The sequence below is a fragment of the Podarcis muralis genome, chromosome Z, assembly GCF_964188315.1.
Source record: "Podarcis muralis chromosome Z, rPodMur119.hap1.1, whole genome shotgun sequence".
In the NCBI taxonomy this organism is placed as follows: domain Eukaryota; kingdom Metazoa; phylum Chordata; class Lepidosauria; order Squamata; family Lacertidae; genus Podarcis; species Podarcis muralis.
The window spans coordinates 32436382-32446494 of NC_135673.1; the positions used below are offsets into that span (position 1 = coordinate 32436382).

The window sequence follows — 10113 nt, forward strand, 5'->3', positions numbered from 1 at the left end:
GATGCTCAAAATTCCCTTTTCACCTTTGAAACTTTGGAGGGTCTGTTTCAATTGACAGCTCAACTGGCAGTGCAGCAGCTTTTATTGCAGAGGCAGAAAGTTTCCTTCCTTTCATATTCAGGATTTCTGTACTTACATAAAAATTATAAAATTGTTTCTGCTGTTTGTTAAAAGTCATGAATGAACTCTCACAACTTGTTGATAAGGTAGCTTGCTTGTGTTTCGATAAATAGTGTAAGAGGAGCATTCATAGGAAGTTGCACTTTACAATCTAGCTTAGCACTGCCTACACTGACTGGCAGCAGCTCTGCAGGGTTTTCAAACCCGGGGCATTTCCAGCCCTATCTGGTGGAGATCCTGGACTGAACCTGGGATCTCCTGCATGCAAAGCAAACCCTCCCTAGGCTCAGGAGGCGTGAGTTCTCTACTGTATTTTAAAAAATGTTTGGATGGGCTCTCTTTAGAAAAGTTGCAAGAAAATGTATGAGCTGGTTTGTGATAAAAAGGGATCTGTAAAGCTGCAAACAGCAAGTGTCCCAAAGTGAGGGAGAAAACATCGGAACTAAAGAGGGGGGAGATTTGTTCAGGGTCAAGGTGGGTGGGTTGCCATGGAAACAGTGTCCTGCCCATCTCTGTGACATCTATTGCTGCTTGCATAAAAGACAGCAGTTCCACATCTCCTTCGCGAGTTAGTTGGGAGGAGTTGGCTGAGATAGAAGTGGGACGGAGGAGCAAGCAATCTAGCTAGCTACGGAGCGAGCGAGCGAGCGGCCAACAGGGGAGATAGGTGTAGACTTTTCTTTTATTTGCTTCAACTTTTATTTTATTTGCTTCAACTTTATCATTTCATTTTTCATTTGGATATTTTGTGCACACATTTTAGACGGAGAGGAGTAGCAGTAGGGTTAGAGGCAAAGTTCGGAGTTACTGTTGCGTGAGGATTTTTAAGGAGTTTATTTTAAAACCGGAGCGGATTTCACCTGGAGAGATGGCCAGCATCGTCAATCTGTAAGTAGGATTTCTTCTGCCTCTTCTTTTTAGTCTTCTGGAGCGAGGGCTTGGGGTCCCCCACACGGCCAGCATCCCCATGGAATTTAACATTTTCCCGAAGAGCTTAACTTCTCTTCGCGCGCCCCCCCTTTCCCTGCCGTCCCATCCTCCCTCAAATCTCATTGTAGCTCCTCTGCTTAGAGTGAGCTGCCGTTAGCGCCAAGGATGCAGGTTCGATACCCATAAGGTACAGCTGCATATTCCGGCATTGAAGGGGGTTGAACTAGATGATCCCCAGGGTACCTTCCATAATTATTATTATTTTGGATGCTTTTTATTACATTCGTAGCCCACTTTGCATCCAAGCAGTTTAAGGTGGCCTTTATGGCTTGCCTTTCCCCCCCTGTTTTCCCCCTCACAACAAACCTGTTCGGCAGGCTAGGATGGGAGTGACTGGACCCAATATCAAACAGAGCGCTTCGTGACTGAGTGGGGATTTGCACTCGGGTCTCCTAGTCCAGAATTCTAAGCACTATACACCCCCCGCCCTCGCTCTACCCCTTCTCCGTTTCTCAACTCTTCGGACGCTCTGTCAGTCTTCCTGTCAGTCACTCTGGCACTAAGAGAGTTTTAATCGCATCCTTCGGCTCGTCTATGCCTTGATGCTTTGACGACCCTCCTAGAAGCCCCCTTCGTTCTCCCGGCTGGGCAGGGTTGTCCTAAAAGCATTACGCTGAGGGTTCTTTTAAACGCGGGAAATGCTTCCCTTCTCTTTGCTTTGCCGGGGGTGGTGGGGTGGTGGTGGGGAGTGTTGGAATCCCCCCCAAAACATGAGGTGCACTACTGTGTACCTGTGGAGAGCCGTTTCGGCTCTGTGGGTGTATAAAAAAACACGGAAAGAGCCCTGTTGCTGGATCAGAGGGAAAGCCCATCTAGTCCAAACAGATGTGTCCTGTAAAACTCACAAGCAGTAGCCCGCTCCTGCGGCTTGTCCTCTAGCAGTTGGCTCCAGAGGTAGAGTGCCTCTGTTCATGGAAGCTCTATATAGCGATGTTCGGTAATGGTAAAAGATGCTGTTTTTCTCCTCCAACAATTGGTGTAATCTGCTTCCCAGCCCGGCAGGCTAACTTGTCCTTTGAGCATCAGGTGCCTGCAAATTTCAGAAACTGATTAAGTTCCCACCAGCGTTCTGAAATCAGATGGTTCAAAGCTCTCCCTCTATCTCCTTTCTCTCCAAGTCCACGATCATCTTAGATAACTCCTTCTTGCTCCTTTCCTTGTTGGTTTTTTAAAATAATAATAAATAAATTGTTAAAGATTTCTTGGTTTACAAAAAAACTGTGGTTGTCTCTTTTTTCAAGTTGTGTTTTCTACGGATCAGTTTCATTTGTTGTGAGACATTAGTGTTGAATGCAGTGTTAGGTTAGGGAGAAAAGAGGGGGTCGGGGGGGGAGAGGGGGGGTCGGGTGGCAATGCTTCTCTTCTACTTAGTGTATTTGTGGGTTCACTTGTTGCATTTCCTTGGTTGCGAGTAGTTTACAAAAAAAGGATTTTCTCTTTTTTCAAGTTGTGTTTTTTACGGATCAGTTTCATTTGTTGTGAGACATTAGTGTTACCTGCAGTGTTAGGTTTGGAAGAATATGGGGTCGGGGGGAAGAGGGGGGGTCGGGTGGCAATGCTTCTCATCTACTTAGTGTATTTGTGGGTTCACTCGTTGCATTTCCTTGGTTGTGAGTATTTTACAAAAAAAAGAGGATTTTCTCTTTTTTCAAGTTGTGTTTTTTACGGATCAGTTTCATTTGTTGTGAGACGTTAGTGTTGCCTGCAGTGTTAGGTTAGGAAGAAAAGAGGGGGGGGAAGAGGGGGGGTCGGGTGGCAATGCTTCTCTTCTACTTTGTGTATTTGTGGGTTCACTTATTGTTCACTTGTTGCATTTCCTTGGTGGTGAGAGAGGTTGGGGGGGGGGTGACCTAGGGTGTTTGGTTGGCTGCAGTGAGATTTGTTTTTGTGCGTGAGTGGGCACCTAGGGTACAAATAACCAGAAACCTCGTCAAACTATACCTCCACAACAACAACAACTCCTCGTGGTAACAAATCAACAAATACCCGAGGAGATGCAACAACACCAAATTTCCTTGTTGATACGATGTCCTGCAGCCGAAGTAGCGTGTTTGTGTTATTGCTACGCTGCAAAGACTCCGTCTTCTCTTACACACACACACACACACACACACACACACACACACACACACACCATTTTGGTTGTAGGCTTCTGTCTCAGCTTTTGAAATGTGTTGGGAGGGGGGGTTTACTGGGTTGTTTTTAATCTTTATTATGCATTTTGTGTTTTTATATTGTGATTTTTATGTTGCAACCAGCGCTTTTTTTCTTTAAAAAAATGTTTAGGGGTAATCTCATTTTGACTCAAGAAAATCACCATTTTATAGTTCAAATCGGGGGAAATAAATGCAGTACAGTAAATGCAAAGATTCAAAAAATGTTTAGGGGTATGTGTACCCCTGCATCCCCAAGAAAAAAAGCACTGGTTGTAACTGAGACCTGCTGGTATAGGGTGGTATAACAAAGCGGGTTCTCCTTCATGGAGAGCACATGTTGCGGTGGGAGCAACATCCCCTGTTGCTGGGCGGGTTAGTTTGGATGGCCACAAATTTGATTGGGCACCCCAGTGTTGCTTGGGAAAATTGATGGTTGCAATTTTATTTGATTGATGGGGGTGCTATATAGGTCCCTGTGCACAGCGCTGAACTTCCTCTTTTTGCTGCGCACATCGGATTACCCGCCCACCGTCCCTTTAATTAGGGTTTGTTTGCGTTGACCTTTCTATGCCTGTCATGGGGCCTGGTAGGAATTTTACTATTTGGCTGATTGGCTGGGGCCATTTGGGTTTGCCTACTGCGTAGCAAATCGTCACAACTTGTAAGGTTGCAGTTAGGCATTGGGTTTTTTTTGTTTTTTGTTTTTTTATTAAAGATTTTCTTGTTTTACAGAAGTATGTGTAATGTCTCTTGTATTTTTTCCATGTAACATTTTTGCAAATCAGTTTCATTTGTTGAGACATTGGGGGGGGGGAAGATGGGGGTGGGGTCAGGTGGCAATGTTTCTATTTTGCTTAATGTATGTAGGGTTTGGTGTCAGCGTTGCTCGTGCTGTTCATTTGTGTTTCTTTGGTGGTGAGAGAGGTTGGGGTTGGCCTAGGGTGTGGCTGTTCATTTGTTAATTTTTTGGTTGGTGGAGGGGATGAGGTTGGCTGTGCCTGCCCCTCCAATGCTGCTGCTGCAAGGGTATTCCATTAAAGGAATCCAGGGGCTCGCCATGCTTTCGTCCGTATCCCTGACAAAGGTCTAGGGCCCCTGGGAGCATTTGGGGAGAGGTGTGAGCCTGGCTCCCAGCTTTATTCTTTCCCCAAAATTGTTTACCATTACTGACTTCCGTACAGGTGTGGTTGTCAGTTCTGTTCCTACCTCCAAGTGGGAACAGATAGTCGCTAACCAATGCCTAAGCAACCACTCACTTACTGTAATTCAATAACATTGTGGCCAAAATTATGCCAAAAACCAAAACAAAAATGATGTGTGAACCGTGTTTTTATTCAGGGGTGTCTTGGGGGCCCTTGACACGCAACAACAACAACAACAACATCTGCTCCTCTCCTTCTCTTCTAGGTTCAGGAGACTGAGGGACATGGTATTCGGCGAGAGGCCTGAGCCCAAGAAGTCCAGGGCTGCTGTGCGCCCAGGTGAACAAATGCTTCATTTTCATTTTGGAGCATAAGGAGGAGTGCCTTAATGCTTTAATACTCAACTGTGGAAAATAAGTAGAAATGAACTAACGTGCTCCCATGTCCTTTCCTTCTTCTCTTGTTGCAGATGATTCGGTGACTGTCAGGCCTGTGGTATCACGTGCGGTTAGTATTTGAGAAAACAGCACAGTACATACTAAATCCCTCACCCACCCACCCCCATCCACCAATGCTGTTTATACCCCCATTTAGGCAGTCTCAGATGCAGAGAAGCCCTCCTGCCATGAATTGACAGTCTTACTTTTGCCTTTTCAGCAACAGGAGAAGGATGAGTCGTTCCTCTCCTGCGTGCTGGCCACTTGCTCGGAGGCCCGCATGAGAGAAAAGGACACGTTGAGGTACTCCAAAAATCTGGCCGTCAAGGCAATTGCGGTGAGTGACAGGTTGCATAAGGTATCCAGGGGTGAGGTGGGCAGGAGAGCTGGGGTGGGATTTGGGGGATGTTGGGCAGAAGGAAGGCTTGGCGGCGTCTGGCCAAGAGAAGGGTTGGCATTAAATTGCCAATTTCTGCCCTGAGTTTGGGGTTGGAAGAATCCGCCTGATGTCCATAGGGAACTGACTTCCCCCCGCTCTGCCCTCTGTTCTCTATCAGGAAATCATGGGACGGATTCCGTGCTTTACGCACCCTGAATTGGTTCTTGCTATGGCGCTGGAGGCTCTTTACCAACTGAGGTATGCTGGGTTCTTTGAGCTTGACAACGAGCTGGGGGGGGGGGGCAGAATGTGGAAAGGTGTTACCAGACCTTGCCACTTAGATTGGAATTAGATTGGAATTATTTCTTACAATTTCTTGATTTTTTTTGCGTTCAAAAAGCTTTATTTATGCAGCAACTATTTACAGGATGAGTGGAGATGTGAGAGAGAAAATAGAAGATATATTGCCTAGAGATAACTTCGAAACAGCTCAGCTTTTAGGGGTGGGATTAACTAAGACCTAGAGGCTTGCATACAAAGTGCCAGGTAGACTGCCACATAAACAGTGCCCTCGTATGTTTATTTTAATTTTACCTTTATTCATTTTATCCTGTAAAATTTATACAGTGCTTGATTGTAAAAAGTGGTTTAAGCTAACACATGCATTCACTAGAAGTTCAAGAGAATGAAATGTATTTGATGCCCCCCCCACCTCAATACGAGGAAGACTCCAAGGAGACAGAGTCTAAAAACTTTTCCCTCCATCTCTCCAGCCTCATGAAGCCCAAATTGCCACTGAAGCTCCACAGCCTGATTGTGCATGCAGCCTTTGCGGCTGTCGTTGAGGTGAAAACTGAGCCCGACAGACATGTAAGTTGTTAGTTTTGAAATTTGACTTCTATGGTTATTTCTTCTTCACACACTTTAAGCATTGCACCCATTGCTCAACATCTGATCTCTCTTTCCTCTGCTTGGCGCATCCTCTCCCTCCCTCAACGGACCCACGTGGATGAAAATTGCCATTGTCTACAGGAGCTGGACGAACGTTATACTCTGATGCTGGGAGGCCTCCTCTGGGAAGCCCCAAGCACTAAGCTCCTGAACTTGCTGATGAATGTAAGTATATTGATGGCATCAGTGGCTGTTTTACCTAGAAAGCTTTCATGAAGAAGCTGCCACCTAGCATACACTTTCTCAGCATTGCACCTCTTGGCCCTTCCCCTCTTGGAAGGCAAGCTGGCCACATGGAATAGCCAGCAAAGGCCCACTTGCCCAAACAGCTAAAGGAGGGCCTTTAACGCAGAGCTACAATTTGGGGCTGGACGACATTGCCATTTTAGAACAGTTGAGGACAGTGAGAAACGGATCTCTCTCTGAGCGTGTAAGGGGCTTCACAGTGGTCTGTCTCTTTCACCCAGACCAGCCCCTGATTCTGAGGTCTTCTTTCCTTCCACAGGAACTGAGAGGTTACACCAAAAGTCCGGTTGCGGCGGAGAGGCAGCTGGCAGCCAGTGGCATTGGCTCGCTGATGTCCTATGCCAAGGCGCTCCGTCGCCTGAAGGTAAGGATCTCACCTTTATTTATTAATTCCTTTGGCACACTTACATCTCACCTTAACAGCCCCAAGAGGCTCCCAGAGTGACTTATGAAAGGATTCCCACAGTCTGGTATCAGGCATACAACACAAGGTGTGTCCCTGGGATGCCAGACAATTCTGGAGACATTTCCTGCCTTCTTCCTTGGTGTTACACTTCCACCTCTGCCTAGTAGGCTGCAGGACCCATTGAAGTCACCTGGGGCAAGGGATTGGGGCCAGGCAATAGAACTCACTCATCCCATGATGGAAGCAAGTTTTCCCTGGCTTGGGTCTGCTTCCATGTTCTCTTGTACCCTTTATTTGTGGAGCGTTTAGTATCAGACCGGTCATCTGATCCAGTACTGTATTTTCTTTTCTCTACAGAATGTTCTCATCCCTCTGGAGCTGGCTCACTTCTGCCCCAAAGAAGGTAAGACCCACAGCCTGGGGATGTGGGACTCACTTTCCAGACTAAGGAGGACGCACTCAGTAGCTGCAGCATCCTTGCTTGATGCAGACCTCCTGGGTCATGTGGCTATGAGATTCTGCCACCGGACAAACGTGGCTATTTCCCTCCAGGGCCAAACTGCAGGCTTGGAAGGAGTCATTGCCAACAAAGACAGCATCCATAAATAGAACCCCAGCCCTGTATGGTTGAATGGGTACCAGGTAAATTTGGTGAATCAGTAAATGTGACATAAATTAATCTCTCTTCTCCTTCATTCTCTTCCAGATGACATAATGCTTAGTGTCGATTTCAATTACGGGGAGAAGACCGAAGTCTAAGTTTTGAGGCTCAGCAATTATGGAGTGGCAATTTTTGCTTACTGTTTCATTGTGTGTGTTGTTGCTAATTGTGATCATTGCTGTTGTTTTCGAATTATTTCCTATGCAATAGTACAGTGGTACCTCAGGTTAAGAATTTAATTCTCAATCTCAGTCAGTTTTATTGCACATGGCCAAAGGCTGCCACAATGTACACAAAATTATTTGACAATTAAAAGAAAATATACTGAATTGATAAAAAAAAGACTTAAAACATTTATATTATTAAAACATTACGTACTCTAAACAAAGCTATAAAAGTACCCCAATGTACAAATAAAAACATTAAACAATAAAATTCATAAGCTAAAATCATCACATGGTCACTAATGTTAAAAACAATATCAATTAATACAGTGTGCAATTTATACTCAGAGTTTGGTGACAAAGATAGAGCATAGCCTGAGGTAGATAGATAGGATCAAATAAATTCATCTCCTTTACAGTTAATGGCTACCTCGGCTATATAATTTGCTCTAATTTTCCTAGCAGCAGTTGCAAAAAGTGCTACCCGCCAGGTCACATACTTATCTGTGTCTGCAAGGAGATATAAAATCATGTCAAGGGGGTTCTGGCCAAGGGACCCTGTCATTATAGGTACCAAAAATCTTTTTCTTGCATCATTATATAACGGACAGTGCAAGATATAATGCATAAGGTAAGAATTTAATTCGATCTGGAGGTCCGTTCTTAACCTGAATCTGTTCTTAACCAGAAGCATCACTTTAGCTAATGGGGCCTCCTGCTGCTGCCGCAGCACGATTGCAGTTCTCATCCAGAGATAAAGTTCTTAACCCAAGGGTACTATTTCTGGGTTAGCGGAGTCTGTAACCTGAAGCGTCTGTAACCTAAAGCTTCTGTAACATGAGGTACCACTGCACTTTTTAATTGCTTTTAAATTGTTGCTTTTTAAATTGTCCTTGTAAAGGAAAGTGTTCTGCTAATGTTGATTGTATTCTGAATTGCTTCAAGAAGCCTCATAGCAATGAATAATATTAAGAGTAATAAGTATTTTACCTGCCTTAATTATAATAAAGCATTGATATGCATATTTTAAATTAGTGGTTAAGGTCTTAAACTACATGTTTTAATTGTTTTACATTTGTATTATTTACTGTGTTCTAGCTTATAGATCAGGACGCGGGTAGCGCTGTGGGTTAAACCACAGAGCCTAGGACTTGCCGATCAGAAGGTCGGCAGTTCGCTTCCCCGCGACGGGGTGAGCTCCCGTTGTTCGGTCCCTGCTCCTGCCAACCTAGCAGTTCGAAAGCACGTCAAAGTGCAAGTAGATAAATAGGTACCGCTCCAGCGGGAAGGTAAACGGTGTTTCTGTGTGCTGCTCTGGTTCGTCAGAAGCGGCTTAGTCATGCTGGCAACATAACCCGGAAGCTGTACGCTGGCTCCCTCGGCCAATAAAGCAAGATGAGCACCACAACCCCAGAGTCGGTCACCACTGGACCTAATGGTCAGGGGTCCCTTTACCTTTACCTTATAGATTTCAATATTAACCTACATATATATCTACATGTTCTCTATCTCTGTATAAGTCCATACTGTATTCTGGTTTGTGACTGTAATAAATCAATTCATTCAATAAAGCTTTGGTGATTTTGCAATTCAGTAAATTGACTCTGCCTCCATTTTTTGGTATCGAGGGAAACGCTTTATAAAATACCGTATTTGTCGCCCTATAGGACGCACTTTTTCCCCTCCAAAAATGAAGGGGAAATGTGTGTGCGTCCTATGGGGCGAATGCAGGCTTTCGCTGAAGCCTGGAGAGCGAGAGGGGTCGATGTGCACCGACCCCTCTCCCTCTCCAGGCTTCAGGAAGCTATCCGCAAGCCTTGCAAGCCTGGGGGGAGTTCCCGCCGGGCTCGCAAGGCTTGCGGGCAGCAGCCTGCAGCCCGAAGCATGGGGCGCGCTCCGGAGCACGCACTGGGCTTCGGGCAGATGTCCGCAAGCCTTGCGAGCCCGGCGGGAGTTCCCGCCGGGCTCGCAAGGCTTGCGGATAGCACCCTGTTCTGGGGGCTGGGGTCGAAAATAATTTTTTAAAAATTTATTTCACCCCAAAAAAACTAGATGCGCCCTGTGAGCCAGGGCGCCCTATAGGGCGAAAAATATGGTAATCAGAAAACATCAGGGTTGTATTAGTCAACATTAGTCCTTTCCACAGCAGACCTATTTAAATTGATGGGCACAAATTACATGGATGTGTTGATTTTGATGCATCTGTTCTGTGTAAAACTCAGTTCACTACTAATCACAGGATATCATGGAATTGTAGAGTTGGAAGGGACCACAAGGGTCATCTAGTCCAACCCCCTGCAATGCAGGAATATTTTGCCCAACGTGGGACTCGAACCCACGACCCTGAGATTAAGAGTCTCACACTCTACTGACTATATGGGCAGATATATATTTTGATAAATTGTCCCTTTAAAACATTTTGGTCTCTGCAGGAGTTGCTATGCCTAATCATTCCATCTAG

General features: G+C 45.4%; 1 protein-coding gene across 1 annotated transcript; it reads left to right on the forward strand.

Moving 5' to 3' along the window:
* Window positions 1-533: 533 nt before the first annotated feature.
* LOC114589343 (uncharacterized) lies at window positions 534-9240 on the forward strand. Its single transcript, XM_028715686.2, has 10 exons — window positions 534-1008; window positions 4674-4747; window positions 4878-4915; window positions 5066-5182; window positions 5403-5482; window positions 5998-6094; window positions 6257-6340; window positions 6681-6785; window positions 7185-7230; window positions 7534-9240. Exons 1-10 carry the CDS (start codon window positions 989-991, stop codon window positions 7584-7586), a joined length of 714 nt encoding a protein of 237 aa, XP_028571519.1. The 5' UTR covers window positions 534-988; the 3' UTR covers window positions 7587-9240.
* The last annotated feature ends 873 nt before the right edge of the window (window positions 9241-10113 follow it).

Excerpts from the sequence above, each read along its gene's own strand:
- LOC114589343 (XM_028715686.2), top strand. The coding sequence starts at position 989 with ATGGCCAGCATCGTCAATCT. Across the intron at positions 5,183-5,402 it reads TGGCCGTCAAGGCAATTGCG|GAAATCATGGGACGGATTCC; the intron begins GTGAGTGACAGG and ends GTTCTCTATCAG. Across the intron at positions 6,095-6,256 it reads AAACTGAGCCCGACAGACAT|GAGCTGGACGAACGTTATAC; the intron begins GTAAGTTGTTAG and ends CATTGTCTACAG.